Source organism: Lepidochelys kempii, chromosome 6 (assembly GCF_965140265.1).
Source record: "Lepidochelys kempii isolate rLepKem1 chromosome 6, rLepKem1.hap2, whole genome shotgun sequence".
Lineage (NCBI taxonomy): Eukaryota > Metazoa > Chordata > Testudines > Cheloniidae > Lepidochelys > Lepidochelys kempii.
In genome coordinates, this window is record NC_133261.1 from 84577670 (window position 1) to 84595250 (window position 17581).

The window sequence follows — 17581 nt, forward strand, 5'->3', positions numbered from 1 at the left end:
CTGGAGCCTCATCCCACACCCTGAATTCCTCATTTCTGGCCCCACCCCGGAGCCTGCACCCCCAACAGGAGCCCTCACGCCCTCCTGCACCGCAATCCCCTGAGCTAGCCCAGTGAAAATGAGTGAGTGTGTGAGGGTGGGGAGAACGAGCAACAGAGGCAAGGGGAATGGAGTGAGCAGAAGGTGGGACCTCGGAAAAGGGGCGGGGCAGGGGGCAGGGAAAGGGTGTTCAGTTCTATGCAAGTAGAAAGTTGGCAAGCCTAAGGGTTGTGTCCGATGGTCCTAATTCCTGATATTAAAACAATATGAAAAGACATAGAGGCCCAGAAATTACAATAGAAACATATGACTATTAGGTTTGAAACTTCAAGTAATCTTTATAAAATAATATGCTATACAGCTGCTTATTTCTTCAACCAAATAATTTAATAATTCACTATTCAAATGCAAAATCACTTTTGAAATTAGCACTGATTTGGCTGTGAATATATTCTAGATATACCAGGATTCCCTCAATTGATTTGGGGTAGAAGAAGAATATATTTAAAACACAAGACAATTTAATATTTTTTTTAATAAAATCAATTATAGTTCTACCATTTCAGAATCAAATCTGACTGCAAATGTCAAGTCTTTGAAACATTTTCTTGCTCGTACTTAAAGGAAACATTTATTAATTTGCATGACAATTAAACACTGGATTTTTCCAATTTATATAATTATTAAAGAGTCAGGAGTATATTTTTATGAAAGATGACGGGCCATGAGACAGTTTGTTTACATTGACTGTCCGCAGGCATGGACACCTGCAGCTCCCACTGGCCATGGTTCACCATTCCTGGCCAATGGGACCTGTGGGAAGCATCAGCCAGCACATCCCTGCGGCCCGTGCCACTTCCCCATCTTAATAGTTCCCAAAATGGCTGCTCCCAAGACACCTCTCTAGGCAAGCCCAGAGATCTAACACTTGCTGCTCTTTAACTCTTTGAAAGCTGCTTCCTGAGGTGGTGTGCAACAGAGTTGCAGGGCCTCCAGCAGGGGGCCACAATGGCCAGGTATAACTCATCATGGTATCATTCTTATGAGTTCTAATCCCAACTTTATGACTGACTTGTAGTGTGGTCCAACCATCTTGGGCAAGTCATTTAGGCCAAAATTTTCAATCGTGAATGTCTAAATATTAAAAGAAACAAAAAATAAAAACGAGCATAAAATCTATTGAGATATGTGCATAATTACTAGTGAGTGAATGATATTTGCAAATAATGTAATCAACAATTCCCCCCATCCAACACCAATCATTAAATTATCTTGAATTTTTTCACCTTCTTATTTGATCAGCTCTGATAACTACCTAATGGCCAGATTCTACCACTCTTCCAATAAGTAGCATCTTTCTCTGAAAATAATCTTATTGTTTTCAGTGGGACTCCTCATGGAGTAAGGTTCTATACATTGTGAGTCAGAGAGGGATGGGATCTGACGCTAGGCAACTACATTATTTTGTTGTTATTGTAATTGTGCCTTTCCTTTCCTTAAACATTTGCTTTGTCTCTGATTTTTCTATTGATTTCAATGGAAGTTACGAGCCTAAATACTTTTGAGGACCTGGGCCTAAGCGATTTGGGGGAGGGATGGCAGTTGTCGGTAAAACACTTAGCACATTTTGAGTGCTCTATACATGATTAATAATGATGCATTTGAAAAAATTAATAATTCATATCTTCATTTATAAGAAAAATTTCAATTGCTCAGTCTGCTGACCTGAACCACAATCAAAGTTCATCCTGTCCCAGTGGCTCCAAGCACTTTGCTTACACTAGTGCTTCCCAAGAGGAGATGTACCAAATGTCACAATGGTCAGAAAATTTTAGGAGGAAAAAACTTACTGTGGCCAAGGCCTACTAGTAGAAAGCCATAAAAAAGAGAGACACCATTAATGGAGGTTCATGCTGCCAAACCCAGGTTTCCCTTTCTTTCACTTTCTTCACTTCAAGAAGAGATTCACCAGGTGAAGTTCCACTTTTGCATTCAGATCCTGAGCACACCAGAGCCTACTGGTACTCTGTTGTCTCAAGACCTGGGATGAGCAACAGTACCTGGAGAAATTCAGGATGAGAAAGCAGACCGTCTCTACCACTGTACCAGTCTTAGTCCTACATTTCCACATCAGGCCTTCAAGATGATATCTCCTCTCACTGTGGAAAAGAAAGTGGCAATTGCCATAGAACTGATATTTATAGGGCATCTATCTCCTCTTTATGTCTCAGTGACCCTGCATATACATTGCTTCCCTGGCTCCTGAAGCCATATCCTGATTATACAAACCCAGATAGAAAATGATTCTATCACAGACTCAACTGGTGCAGGATAGTGGTGGTGGGTGCATTTAAAGCAAGTTGAAGATGTCTGACATATAAAAAGAGTGCAATCAACAATATGGCTATCAGACTGTCTTTTGTATTCAACATAGAATTTGTATTTGTAAAGTGTTCAATACACTGTGGAGTAAAAAGGCAGCACGCTTTGTAATAAATTATGCATAGCCGGACAGAGAAGCTGTATAACCTGAGGCTGTTGCTTATGTGAACATAATCTGCAATAGGCATGCAAGCAAAACAAGAGATGTGGAGTTCTCCTATTTTGCCAGTGCAGGGATAGAAGTGGGTATAGATTAAGTTGATGCCTAATGTAGGTAGAATTAAATATTAGCAATTTCTGCAATTACATATCTTTTTTTCCTTTTGCGGTGGTGATTTTAACATTCTGTAGTAGGTATGCTTTTTATCATAGCTTTACTGACATTATAAGAGTCTGACAAAAAGACGTTATAGAGTAATTGGTGATATATGGATGGTAAAATGAAATGTTCGTTGGACTCTTGACAGAAAGGGTATGTCTACACTACGAAATTAGGTCGATTTTATAGAAGTTGATTTTTAGAAATTGATTTTATACAGTCGATTGTCTATGTTCACACTAAGTGCATTAAGTCGGCGGAGTATGTCCTCACTACTGTGGCTAGCATCGACTTACGGAGCGGTGCACTGTGGGTAGCTATCCCACAGTTCCCGCAGTCTCCGCTGCCCATTGGAATTCTGGGTTAAGCTCCCAATGCCTGATGGGGCAAAAACATTGTCATGGGGGGTTTTGGGTACATGTCATCAGTCGCCCCCCCTCCGTGAAAGCAACCGCAGACAATCGTTTCGTGCCTTTTTTCTGTGCAGATGCCATACCACTGCAAGCATGGAGCCCGCTCAGCTCAGCTCACCATCACTGCTGCTGTTGTGTCCTGGGTGCTGCTGTCAGCAGACGGTGCAGTATGACAGCTAACCATAGTCATCCACCGCTTCCGCTGCAACTCTGCTCTCCTGCTCTTGTAAATGAGCTCAGTCTCAATAGCAAATTTCTCCATGTTGTCGTCATCCACCTCTTCCACTGCAACTCTGCTCTCCTGCTCTCCTGAATCCACCTTGCAGGTCCTCTCGGCATTCTGTATAAATATCTATTCTCATGGCATCCCTTGTCATCCACCGCTTCCGCTGCAACTCTGCTCTCCCGCTTTCCTGCAGATGCCATACCACGGCAAACATGGAGCCGGCTCAGCTCACCACTGCTGTTGTGAGCATTATAGACACCTCACGTATTATCCTGGAGTATATGCAGAACCGGGCTAAGAGACTCCAGCACGAGGATGATTTTGATGAGGAAATGGACACAGACGTTCCTGAAAGCACGGGCTCTGGCAATTGGGACATCATGGTGGCAGTGGGGCTGGTTGATACAGTGGACTGCTGATTCTGGGCCCAGCAAACAAGCACAGACTGGTGGGTCCGCTTAGTGTTGCGGGTATGGGATGATTCAGAGTGGCTGCAAAACTTTTGCATTCGTAAGACCACTTTCCTGGAACTCTGTGAGTTGCTTTCCCCTGCCCTGAAGCGCAGGAATACCAAGATGAGAGCTGCCCTGACAGTTGAGAAATGAGTGGCGATAGCCCTGTGGAAGCTTGCTACGCCTGACTGCTATCGGTTAGTCAGGAATCAATTTGGAGTGGGCAAATCTACTGTGGGGGCTGCTGTGATCCAAGTAGCCAATGCAATCATTGACGTTCTGTTATCAAGGGTAGTGACTCTGGGAAATGCGCAGGTCAAAGTGGATGGCTTTGCTGCAATGGAAGTACTTGTGGCACCTTAGAGACTAACAAATTTATTAGAGCATAAGCTTTCATGGGCTTTCGTGGCCACAAAAGCTTATGCTCTAATAAATTTGTTAGTCTCTAAGGTGCCACAAGTACTCCTGCTCTTTTTGCAGATACAGGCTAACACAGCTGCTACTCTGAAACTTTGCTGCAATGGGTTTCCCTAACTGTGGTGGGGCGATAGGGAATGGATATCCCTATCTTGGCACCTGTCCACCTTGCCAACCAGTACATAAACTGCAAGGGGTACTTCTGCAAGCACAAGGGACGTTTCACCGACATCAACATGGGATGGCTGGGAAAGGTGCATGATGCTTGCATCTTTAGGAACTCCGGGCTGTTCAAGCAGCTGCAAGAAGGGACTTACTTCCCAGACCAGAAAATTACCATTGGGGATGTTGAAATGCCAATAATTATCTTTGGGGACCCAGCCTACCCCTTGCTCCCATGGCTCATGAAGCCGTACACAGGCAGACTGGACAGTAGTAAGGAGCAGTTCAACTATAGGCTGAGCAAATGCAGAATGGTGGTAGAATGTGCCTTTGGACATTTAAAAGCTCTCTGGTGCTGTTTGCTGACTAGGTCAGACCTCAGCGCAACCAACATTCCCATTGTTATTGCTGCTTCCTGTGTGCGCCGTACTCTCACAGATATTAAGGTGGAGACGTTTATGGCAGGGTGGGCGGTTGAGGCAAATCACCTGGCATCCAATTTTGAGCAGCCAGACATCAGGGTGATTAGAGGAGCACAGCAAGGCGTGCTGCGCATCAGAGAGGCTTTGAAAACCAGTTTCATGACTGGCCAGGCTTCGGTGTGACAGTTGTGTGTGTTTCTCCCTGATGCAAACCCACCCCCTTTGTTGATTTTAATTCCCTGTAAGCCAACCACCCTCCCAGCTTTGAAATAAAGTAACTATTGTTTTGAAACCATGCATTCTTTCTTTATTAATTTTCAAAAAAGGGAGATAACTGACAAGGTAGCCTGGGTGTTGTGGGGTGGGGGAGGAGGGAAGGACAAGGCCACATTGCTTATTGTAGCCACACTACAAATCAAACTGTTCGAATGACAGCCTTCTGTTGCTTGGGCCATCCTCGGGAGTGGAGTGGCTGGGTGCCCGAAGCCTCCCCCACCTCTGCATTTTTGGGCGTCTGGGTGAGGAGGATATGGAACTTGGGGAGGAGGTCAAGCAGTTGTACAATGGATGCAGCGGGGGGCTGTGCTCTTGTTGGCTTTTCTGCAGCTGCACCAGACGCTTCACCATGTCCTTTTGCTCCCCCATTAGCCTTAACATTGCCTCCTACCTCTGATCTTCGCACTCACTTAATGCTTTCCTAGCCTCTAACACTGAATGCCTCCATGCATTCAGCTGTGCCCTATCAGTGCAGGAGGACTGCATGAGCTCGGAAAACATGTCATCACGAGTGCATTTTTTTCGCCTTCTAATCTGCAATAACCTCAGGGATGGAGATGATAAGGGGAGCCTAGAAACATTTGCACCTGGAGGGAGATAAAAATGGAGAGTAAAATTTAAGATGATACATTTCTGAGAACAAAAGGGAGACTCTTTCACAGTGAATCAACCAATTCACAGCAGACAGCACATGTGCTTTAGGTACAAGGTCGCATTTTGCCTTTTATATTGAGCGCCTGCTGGTATGGTGACACATCACACATGGCTGGGCAACAGAATTTGGTTTCCATGTAGCCATGGTAAGGCACAGGGTATGCGGGGTTGGCTTCTTACGCATAACATGTGGGAATGGTTTCAAACTGCAGCACCATCCTTTCCCATAGCAAGCAATGGGTTGGGTTTCACATTTAAAAGGAGGGGCTGTGGTTTTTGAGTGGATGTGCAGCACACACCTCCCCCCACTCCATCACGTGGCTATTCTCCGGGATGATCCCTTTTAGCCAAGCGCAAACAGCCCAGGATGAATGGGGTCCCTTTACTGTTCCCTTACAAAAAATCCCCTATTTCAGCCAGGTGACCATGAATGATATCACTCTCCTGATGCTAACACAGAAAGATATAGACTGAATGTTGCTTGAATGCGACCAATTCCAGGACCATTTGCTGCCATGCTTTTTGCTGCAATGATTCCAGAATACTTTCAGAGTACCTCCAGGAGAGCTTCATGGAGATCTCCCTGGAGGATTCCCGCTCCATCCCCAGACATGTGAACAGACTTTTCCAGTAGCTGTACTGGCCGCGAATGCATCCTAATTCTTAAGGGCAAATCAAACATTAAACACTATTGCTTTTAAACCCTGTACTGTAGTTACAATTGTGCACTCACCTGAGGTGCCTTCTCCAGCTTCAGGGTTGGGGATCCCGCCTTCGGAGGGTATTGGCTCTAGGGGGAGAACGGATTCACCGCTTGCCTGCTGCGCATTCTCCTCCTCCTCCTCATCCACAAAATGCCCCTCCCTGTTGTGTAAGACTCTCCCCCTTGCAGGTGTCCATGGACAGTGGTGGGGTAGTGGTAGGGTCCCTCCCAGAATGCCATGCAGCTGATCATAGAAGCGGCATGTATGGGGCTCTGACCTGGAGCGACCGTTTGCCTCCTTTGTATTTTGGTAGGGTTGCCTGAGCTCCTTAACTTTCACGTGGCACTGCTGTGTGTCCCTGTTGTAGCCTCTCTCCAACATGCCCTGTTTGATCTTTATTTCTCTTCTAACCATTTCTGACTTAAATACCTTTTACTTGTACTCACTTAAAATCTATCTTTTTGTAGATAAATAAACTTGTTTTATTTTTTAATCAAAACTAATCCAGTGTTGTGTTTAAACCGAGCTGTTTGGTAACTCCATTTAAAATAGCAGGCTGTTGGATATTGACCCCTTATAAGGGCAACAGACTTATAATATCTGAACTGTCCATAAGGGGGCTGGGCAATGCAGAACAAACACTTTGGGGGAAATTTGGGACTGGGAATGTGTTCAGGTCAACTTGCAAGTAGTAAGCCAGAGTGGAGCTGGTGTGTGGCTGACAGGCTGCTGGGATCAGAGTTGCCGGACAAGGACTGCAGCTGTACACAGGCACTCGGGGTGTGACTTGCATGCTGTTTGTGAGTAACCCCGGTTGGAAGGTCCAACAGCAAAACTTTGTGAGTCTACCAAGGTTGCAGGACAGGTGTTGACACATCCCATCACTGTTTGCACCCTAGAATGTGACACTTAGCAACATTAAATTGTTCTCAAAATCAATTTTGCTTCGTGCAAGGGTAGACAGGGCTTAAAAGGGCAAGAAACTTGCCCAAGTAGTGTCCACTTCCTAGACACTACAGTGCTAATAAGCGATGGTCACATAAACACCACCCTATACTGAAAACCGACTGACTGCTATACTACCTACATGCCTTCAGCTTTCATCCGGACCACATTACATGACCCATTGTCTACAGCCAAGCTCTAAGATACAAACACATTTGCTCTGATCCCTCAGACAAACACCTACAGGATCTCTATCAAGCATTCTTAAAACTACAATACCCACCTGATGAAGTGAAGAAACAGATTGACAGAGCCAGAAGAGTACCCAGAAGTCAACTACTACAGGATAGGCCCAACAAAGCAAATAACAGAACGCCACTAGCCGTCACCTTCAGCCCCCAACTAAAACTTCTTCAGCACATCATCAAGGATCTACAACCTATCCTGCAGGATGATCCCTCACTCTCACAGATCTTGGGAAAGAGGCCAGTCCTTGCTTACAGACAGCCCCCTCAACCTGAAGCAAATACTCACCAGCAACCACATACCACACAACAAAAACACCAACCCAGGAACCAAACCCTGCAACAAACCCTGGTGCCAACTCTGTCCACATATTTATTCAAGGGACACTATCATAAGACCTAACCACATCAGCCACACCATCAGGGGCTTGTTCTCTTGCAGAGCTACCAATGTGATATATGCCATCATGTGCCAGCAGTGCCCCTCTGCCATGTACACTGGTCAAACCGGACAGTCTCTACACAAAAGAATAAATGGACACAAATCTGACATCAGGAATCATAACATTCAAAAACCAGTAAGAGAACACTTCAATCTCCCTGGTCACTCAATAACAGACCTAAAAGTGGCAATTCTTCAACAAAAAAACTTCAAAAACAGACTCCAACGTGAAACTGCAGAACTGGAATTAATTTGCAAACTGGACACCATCAGATTAGGCCTGAATAAAGACTGGGAGTGGTTGTGTCATTACAAAACCTAAACCTGATTTCCCTCATACTAATTTCTCCCTACTGTTACTCACACCTTCTTGTCTACAGTCTGTAATGAGCCACTCTCATTACCACTTCAAAAGTTATTTTTCCTGCCATGGTATCTTGCTGTGAATTGATTTATCTCATTAGACTGATCTCACACTTGGTAAGGCAACCCCCATCCTTTCATGTATTTATACCTGCTCCTGTATTTTCCACTCCATGCATCTGATACAGTGGGTTCTAGCCCACGGGAGCTTATGCCCAATTACATTTGTTAGTCTCTAAGGTGCCACAAGGACTCCTCGTTGTTTTTCCTGATACAGACTAACACAGCTACCACTCTGAAACCTGAAAAGAGTGTGGTACAGCTCTTTTGCCATTTTTTTTTTTACATATTGTTGCCTATATAGTGATGTATAGCTAAAATGTATGCAAAACATTAATTTTGTAATACCTGTTTATTTTCTGTGATATGCATAACATTTTGCACTACTTTAACATTGGCTCCAGCTACTCTAGGAAGGTGCTAACACAGCTTCCCTGGTCAGTGAAGACAGGGCAGGGTCTTTGGAATATAACTATGTCGGATTTCTAAAATTAATAATTCTCCAGATGAAGTACTGCTCATCTGACTTCAGTATTCTTTTGCCTCTTTGGTTTGCATCAAAGGTAAGTTTCTGGGTATATGACCTCTGCACATGCCTCTGTCAGTTCTATGCAAAATTTGCTTCTATGGTTAGCACAAAAATGGCAATTTGAGTAAGAGCCATTTGTTGGTAAGCTAAAATATTGTATTCTTATCTTTTAATTTTTCTGAGGCTGCCTGAGATCTTTGAAGCCTGAACTAAGTCTTTGAAGTTAGTGTGTTTCAACAAAATGCTTGATTATCTGTGTTTTAAAAATATAGGACAAAAAATAAAACATTTAAAAATGATGGTAAAAATTCTCCTGAAAGTAAAACAACTGTAGGCCTTGTTATAATAACATTTTAAATTGATTTTAGAAAATTGGAGCCATCACACACTGCAAGTATCTACAACAATGGAACACTAGCTACACATTGGGGTTTATGTTTGAAAACTAAAGGCGTGAACCTGCAAGGGTCGGAATTACTAGCATGGAATAAGGACTATTCATGACAGTAAGGATTTGCAAAATTGGGCCTTGCATGAGAACTTAGTTTAAACTGAATTCCAAAAAAACTGGATTAAAATACAGTTTGGCTGGCCTCTGTAGTCAGGACTTCAACAGTATTTTTGCCTCAGGCCTGACTTTCCTTTTACATCAGTTTTACACTAATATAACTCAACAGACTACAGTAGACTCAACAGATTATAGACCATTGATTTACTCCTGATTTAAACTTGTGTAAACAAAAAGATAATTTTGTATTAGGTTTTCAGTCCTTTTTAAGGGACTATCCACAATGCAAAATTTACTATGTTGGGGAATTCTGTATAAATAGGGTTTGGTCTTTCCAGCATGGACAGCAACAAACCATGTTGTGGAATCACGGGCGTCCCGTGGGCGTCTCATGAATAAGGCTGTGTGTCTGTCACAGAGGTCACGGAATTCACGGTGCCCCAAAAGCGGCCGGCATCACCCTGCAGCTCCTGACCTAGGTGGAGGAGCCATGGGGGCTCTGCATGCTGTCGCTGCTTGCAGGCACCACCCTCACAGCTCCCATTAGGCGGCAGTTCCTGGCCAATGGGAGCTGCAGAGTGGAGCTTGTGACAGGGGCAGCATGTGGAGCCCCCCTGGCCTTCCATCCCCTTAGGAGTTGCAGGGACACACGGAGCCAGGTAGGGAGCCTGCCAGCCCCACCAAACCCACCCCCAATACCAGCCAGGGTCCTGAGCCATGCATCACCCCCCTGCTCCCCCCTGCATCAGCGGGGGTCTCAGGTCACATGCTGCCTGGCCACCCCAGTACCAGCAGAGGTCCTGGGCCACCACCCAGCGCCCACGGCGCCCCTAGACCACTCCCCCAGAACACCCACGGCCCCTCAGCCCAAGTTTTAGTTAGGGGTATGTAGTACAAGTCATGGACAGGTCACAGGCTGTGAATTTTTGTTTACGCTGTGGCCACATGGAGTGGGGGTCCCTAGCAGCTCCCATAGGGACTGTGGGGTGGGTCCCGTGAGGGAATAGGCCCCATTTTGGGTCCCTGAAAGGCCTATTCGCAGGACACCTCCCCCAGCCCAACAGGATGGGGCCTGTAGTGTAGGGGGTGCATGTGCCCCACCATGGGCTAGGTCTCATAATGCTTCTTGCCCGCGGGGAATGGGTCTCCCAGTGGCCCTCACTCGCTCCGTGCTGCTGGGTCCCGCTGGCAGGGTCCTTTGCGGAAGCGGGTCTTCCCCTTTCTGCCCGTGACCTGTCCATGACTTTTACTAAAAATACCCATGACTAAAATGTAGCCTTACTGATGAAATAGTATAGTGTGATCAACCCCATTTTAAGGCAATAAATAACAACTCTACGAAAGATATGTGTCAAAGCTTATTTTTTAAGGGATGCCATCACCCAACAATGTTTCATTCATGGTATTGGTAGTTCTGTAAATTTTAATTAGGAACTGTCACAGCTTCTTTCTATGGTCACTGCTTGGGAATGCACACCCTATATTGGAACATAGGAATTGCCATACCATATCAGTCTTGTGCTACATCTAGTTCAGTATCCTGTCCCCAACAGTAACCAGCATAGATTCTAAGGGTAGATGAGTCCTTTGGAACTTCTCAAAATAATTCCTAGAGGAGATCTTTAGAACACTCATTCATGATTTAAAACAGGGGTTCTCAAACTGAGGGTCGGGACCCCTCAGGGGGTCACAAGGTAATTACATGGGCGGGGGGGTACGACCTGTCAGCCTCCACCCCAAACCCAGCTTTGCTACAGCATTTATAATGGTGTTAAATAGACTAAAAAGTGTTTTTAATTTATAAGGGGGGGGGTCACACTCAGAGACTTGCTATGCGAAAGGGGTAACCAATACAAAAATTTGAGAACCACTATTTTAAAAGTTGTCAGTGATGGAGAATTCACCCCAACCCTGGGTAAATTGTTCCAGTGCTTAATTACTTGCACTGTTAAAAGTTTCCACCAAGTGCTTCAGTGGAAGATGCAAGAAATTGTCACCCTAATTGCTAATAGAGACTGCCTTAAACACTGAAGCAAGAGGTTTTTATATCTTTTGATAAAAAGCATTAACTATAGATTACTTTCCTGCTAGCAGTGCCTTCTCCTGGTTTGCAAAGCATTAGGCAACAGATGGGCGGGAACCCTTAATAGCCGAAGAGAGCGTTATCTTTAGCCTGTCCCCAAAGCGAATCAGGATGACCTTGTATCCACAGGGACCCATGGTAGACACAGACCTCGTGGCGTGTCACGGTGATAAACTCTGACGAAGAAACAAGTCCCCTCTTGTTTGAAATTGCATGGTGTGTGGCGTTTGCCTATGAACCAGTATGATGCCAGGACCCTGCCTCTGCAGTGCCAAGAGCACGGTGCACGCCAAGCAAGGGTTTTGCCACACATCCTCCTGCGGAGCCCTTTAAATGTACAAATTACAAGGGCCTGAGGCCAGGGAGGCGTTGAGCAGCCTCCGCTCCCGTTGGGGCGGGAAGATTGAGTTCAGCGCCTCCGCCTGACGGCCCCTTCCTGAAGGAGCGGAGCGGAGCACGCGGGGCCCGGCAGAGTGCGGGGCAGGCAGACGCCTCCCTAGAGCTGTGCTTCGGCCCGACAGGGGAAGGGGGCGGGATGCTGAGGCGGGGTTAAGCGACGCCATCTCAGCGCGCCCGGGGCAGTAGAGGAGATGGTGGCCCAAGTGTGGTACCGGGGGCTATGCGCCAGGCTCCGTCCTGGGGCTCCGCGCCGCCTGCATGGCTGGGGCAGCGCCACCTTCTCCTCTCGCTCGCTGGTAAGTGCAGCCCGGGGGAACCAGGAGGAGCGGAGCCGCCACCGCCGCTTCCCTGGGTGCGGGCTCCGCCCCGGCTGTTTGTACTGGCGGCGGGGCGCGCAAACACCAAGCGTAGGGCAGGTCTGCCCGCGCCCTGTGTGGGGAGCGCTGTGGCCACGTGGAGTGGGGTCCCCTAGCAGCCCCCATAGGGACTGTGGGGTGGGTCCCGTGAGGGAATAGGCCCCATTTTGGGTCTCTGAAAGGCCCATTCGCAGGACCCCAGCCCAACAGGACGGGGCCTGTAGTGTAGGGGGTGCATGCGCCCCACCATGGGCTGGGTCCCCTAATGCTTCTTGCCCGCGGGGACTGGCTCTCCCAGTGGCCCTCGCTCGCTCCGTGCTGCTGGGTCCCGCTGGCAGGGTCCTTTGCGGGAGCGGGTCTTCCCCTTTCTGCCAGTCCCGCAAGAGCTTTATGTCTCAGGGGCTTGGCAGCGCAGCCCATAATGATATATTTGCTGCTCATGGTAAGTGGCCGTATCTCCGGGCTTGTCTACATGGGGGAAATTGATTGGCATAGCTAAAGCAGAGTAACTTTTGAGCTGTAGGTTTCAGAGTAGCAGCCATGTTAGTCTGTATTCGCAAAAAGAAAAGGAGTACTAGTGGCATCTTAAAGACTAACCAATTTTTTGAGCTGTAGGTGTTTTGGTATTGGGGGGACAGTCTATTCTGGAATGAAGTATCAGAGGGGTAGCTGTGTTAGTCTGTATCCACAAAAACGAGGAATCTGGTGGCATCTTAAAGACTAACAGATTTATTTGGGCATAAGCTTTTGTGGATAAAAACCCCACTTCTTAAGATGCATGGCGTGAAAATTACAGATACAGGCATAAAGATATAGTGGCACATGAAGAGAAGTGAGTTACCTTACAAGTGGAGAACCGATGTTGAAGGCCAATTTAGTCCATGTGGGTGAGGTCCACTCCCAATAATTGATGAGGAAGTGTCAATACCAAGAGAGGGAAATTTGCTTTTGTAGTGAGCCAGCCATACCCAGTCTCTATTCAAGCCCAAATTGATGGTGTTAAATTTGCAAATAAATTGTAGCTCTGCGGTTTCTCTTTGAAGTCTGTTTTTAAGTTTTTGTTGTTGAAGAATGACTACTTTTAAATCTGTTATTGAGTGTCCAGGGAGATTGAAGTGTTCTCCTACTGGCTTTTGTGTGTTACCATTCCTGGTGTCTGAATTGTGTCCATTTATCCTTTTACATAGAGACTGTCTGGTTTGGCCATTGTACAGGGCAGAGCGGCATATGGGGACAGAGAATACAACGGGGTTTGTTACAAGAATTGGTTCCTGGGTTAGTGTTCTGTGGTCTATGTAGTTGCTGGTGAGTATTTGCTTCAGGTTGGAGGGCTGTCCAAAAGCTAGGATTGGCCTGCCTCCCAAGGCCTGTGAGAGTGGGGGATCGTTTTGCGGGATAGGTTGTAGATTGTTGATGATGCGCTGGAGAGGTTTTAGCTGGGGACTGTATGTGATGGCCAATGGTGTCCCTGTAACAAACCCCGTTGCCTTCTCTGTCCCATATCTCCTCTAGCGACACCATCATAGGGCTGAGCCACACCATCAGAAGCTCATTCACTTGCACATCTACTATTGTGATATATGCCATCATGTGCCAGCAATGCCCCTCTGCCATGTATGCTGGCCAAACCATCAATTTGGGCTTGAATAGGGACTGAGAGTGCATGGCTCACTACAAAAGCAATTTCCCCTCTCTTGGTATTGACACAATCTCATCAATTATTGGGAGTGGACCACAACCACCCTGACTGAAATGGCCTTCAACATTGGTTCTCCACTTGTAAGGTAACTCACATCTCTTCATGCGCAGCTATATATTTATGCCTGTATCTATAATTTTCACTCCATGCATCTGAAGAAGTGGGTTTTTTACCCACAAAAGCTTATACCCAAATAAATCTGTTAGTCTTTAAGGTGCCACGGGACTCCTCGTTATTCTGGAATGATTAGTCCACTCCTTTGGAGTAATTGTTCTGGAATAAAGTCACTTTTATTCTGGAATAGAGTGGCCATACAATACAGGGGAGTTATAGCTGAATAGCTTACAGCTTAATAGTTATTCTGCTATAGATATGCTGTCAGTTTCCTGCTGTAGACAAGACATTAGTTCAGCAACAGGACCTGGAGGAGGAGGAGCTGCCAATGGCTGAGTGTTTCCTGGGTTGTCCCACAGACAATCCTCCAGAATTACAGGGTCTCAAGTATCTATTTGTTATACTTTTGTCTAAGGTTGCTCCTGGTGACAGGCAAGACGTCGACTGGCATGTGTGTGTGTGTATATGTGTCAAACTCCTAGCTGAAATTCCTTATATACCATACAGTAGGGTGTCTGCAGGACATAGAAAATTATTGGATCTGATTCTGCTCTTGTGTAAATCAGGAGTAATTCCAGTGACATTCGTGATGTTATATATGTAAAACTGGTTTAGTTAAATTCAGATCAGAATCAGGCCAAAAAAGTCTTATCAAGGTTAAAAATTAGCCACTGTTGCTAACAGTGGTTCAGATTCATTGCTGTTAGCAATGCTGGGAACCCTACTGTAGAACGGCCACCAATATCCTCTGCCTTTTTAATCAGTGGGTCAGCCTGAGTTGCTTTTCTGAGTAAGATTAGATGACATGGTGCTTAAAATGCCAATGGCAGCTGGTGGACCATCCCCCCCCCCCCAGGTCCCAGCATGGAGTCATATGGAGTCATATAAGTAGGTGAGAATCTCAGCTTGCGGGGTGCTTTTTTTTTTTTTTAACATAAGTTTCTAGCTCACATGGTTGTAGAGAAAAGCACAAAATAAAAGAATCTAAAAGTTATTGTTAGAAATCTCAGGATTTTTAAGTTAAAATTTTTTGGGTGTGCAGTTTGTGATTTTTTGAACACTTGAGACTGGCAATACTTTACCGGTTTTGCGCACTTGTAACTTCACTGACATCAGTTGGATCACTCCTGAATTAGGCCCTGATCTTGCAAGATGTATATGAGTAACTGTACACACAAGATAATTCCCACTGAATAAACAGGACTACTCACATGCAAAAGTGTAGACAGGGCTATTGAGTCTTAAGGTGACTGTTACTTTCCTGGAATCCAGCTTTGAAATTTTTTCTTTCAAAAAGTACAGGACTCGTACATCTGTAACAAAACAGTATATATGTGGGTTTTTTTTTTTTAAGTCATCAAGCACCAATGATGGGTTTCTAAAAGAAAAACGTGCCCAAATCATGTCTCGAGGACTTCCAAAACAAAAGCCAATAGAAGGAGTTAAGCAGGTATTGGTTTTTGCTTCTGGGAAAGGGGGAGTTGGAAAGTCAACAACAGCAGGTAAGTTTTCGTGTTTGCTCTGGCATCCACTTTTATTATTGTATTGGTATTTATTTCTGTTTTACAACATGCATAATAGCATCGTATTTTTATACAAATACATTAATAAACTAATTACACAAGCGGTAAACAGCAAAATAAAAACATGCATATTTATCTTTATTAAAGATCTGCGGTATGGCAGTATTAGTAAAAACTAAAAGCATTTAAAAAATCTACTTTACTTTTCAGCTATTAGGCAATTTTTGTATTTCATTCAGTCTGAAGCTGTGAAACCAGACAAGTCAGTTTCACTTCTGTGTAGTCTGCAAGAGTTTAAAAGGACAGTCAGTTTGAAAGTTTTTCATCTATAATTGTGCAAATAACACCTAAGATTATTTTAATAGGGTTGCGGAGGGCGGGCGGAAGAGAAAGTCTGTCTGTCTTTCTGCATTTGACAATCACAACACTTTGTGTAAGTCAGTTTCCCTGTGTACCTTGTGGAGTTCATATGCCTTGATCCTATAGTCCAGTCATTTTGGATAGGCCCTTATACCCCTGCAAGGTCTCCCTGCGTTCAAAGTAGTTCCACATGGATGCAGAGGTCTACCTATAAATACCCCATACTGCAGGAGCAGGATCTAAGTTAGACTTCCATTAGATCCTGCTGCTAGAAGCTGCTCAGGGCAGTGGACTTCCGACACATGTGGAGACTCATTTTCTTCAGTGGAAGGCAGGGATCTGCCCATGTAGGGAAGCTGGCAGGATCAGGACCTTTGTCAGTTTTCTTAGTTGTTTGTGTGGACGTTACCCAAGGAAAAACAAAACAGTGATTGCAAACCACAAAAATTGGTAGGGGGTCTCATGAGTGTGTATAGTACAAACTGCTTTGACTCCTTTTTTTTTCCCCCATCTAACTAGATTTCAAACTAATGATTTACCTTTTAACTGTGGTTCCTCGGCAATAGAACTATAATGTTACATTTGGGATGATAACACTGCAGAGGTTTGTTCAATAAAAATAAAGTCTTGTTGACAGTAAAATTATTTGGGAAATATTTCTCTTTATATTAGCCTTTGTGAATTTATTTAAAAATCTCTTCAAGAATCCATATTAAGAAGGCAATATCTTAATATATATATATTTCTTGGTGAAATCCTCAGATTCTGACTTTGTTCAAAGTCTATGTTCTAAAAAAGACGCTCACAGCTCTACATAAATTATATATTTATATATATATATATATATATATATGTTCATTTTCTGGGTTGCCAGTCATGGAATGGGCAGGCTGTTAAATTAAAGAAACAAAAACAAAACACAGACATGTTTAATTTGGAATTGCTTAGTGATTGTAAACTGAAGTACAGATTGAGTGAATTTCCTTATTTTAGATTTCATCTCTCTATGGACACATCATAAGGAATAATCAATTGGTGTATTTCTTTACAGTGTGGTTGCTGACTGGTGATGGTAATTCGCTGTTCTTAGTTAGGTTGTTGATAGTATGGTTTGTAAAGTTGACTTTCCAACGATAAAAACAATTTACCCCTTTATGTCCACAAATGAAAAAACTGAATTAATGGCTACTTATTGGAGTCTGGATGAAGTTAATTAAAATCTATATTTTTTTAAAATATGGGCAGAGATTCCAGTTTTGACCATATATATGGACTGCACTCTCAGCTACGTAACAAAGTAATAAATATAAAAGATGTAGCTTAAATCTAAATTCACTGTCCAAGGATTGGTGTTTTGGAGCTATAGTCTCCTTTCAAACGGGTATTGCATATCTGTACTGAGAAGATAAAACAGTCTCTTGGTGCTCATTTGTCAAAATGAGAATAAATTTCAGTGTTAAGATGAATATCTAAAGGTTAGATAATTGCA

The 17581-nt window shown here is 44.5% G+C and overlaps 1 protein-coding gene across 4 annotated transcripts in view; it reads left to right on the forward strand.

Moving 5' to 3' along the window:
- Nucleotides 1-12161: 12161 nt before the first annotated feature.
- The window catches only part of NUBPL (NUBP iron-sulfur cluster assembly factor, mitochondrial), a 152230-nt gene continuing 146810 nt past the window's right edge, over nt 12162-17581 (forward strand). The window contains exons 1-2 of one of the 4 annotated variants that reach the window (XM_073348974.1): nt 12162-12336; nt 15564-15711. In XM_073348974.1, coding sequence (XP_073205075.1) covers nt 12232-12336; nt 15564-15711 — 253 coding nt within the window. In that variant the 5' untranslated portion in view covers nt 12162-12231. The remainder of the gene's footprint in view (nt 12337-15563; nt 15712-17581) is intronic. The other 3 variants (XM_073348972.1, XM_073348971.1, XM_073348973.1) reach the window with 3 other exon arrangements.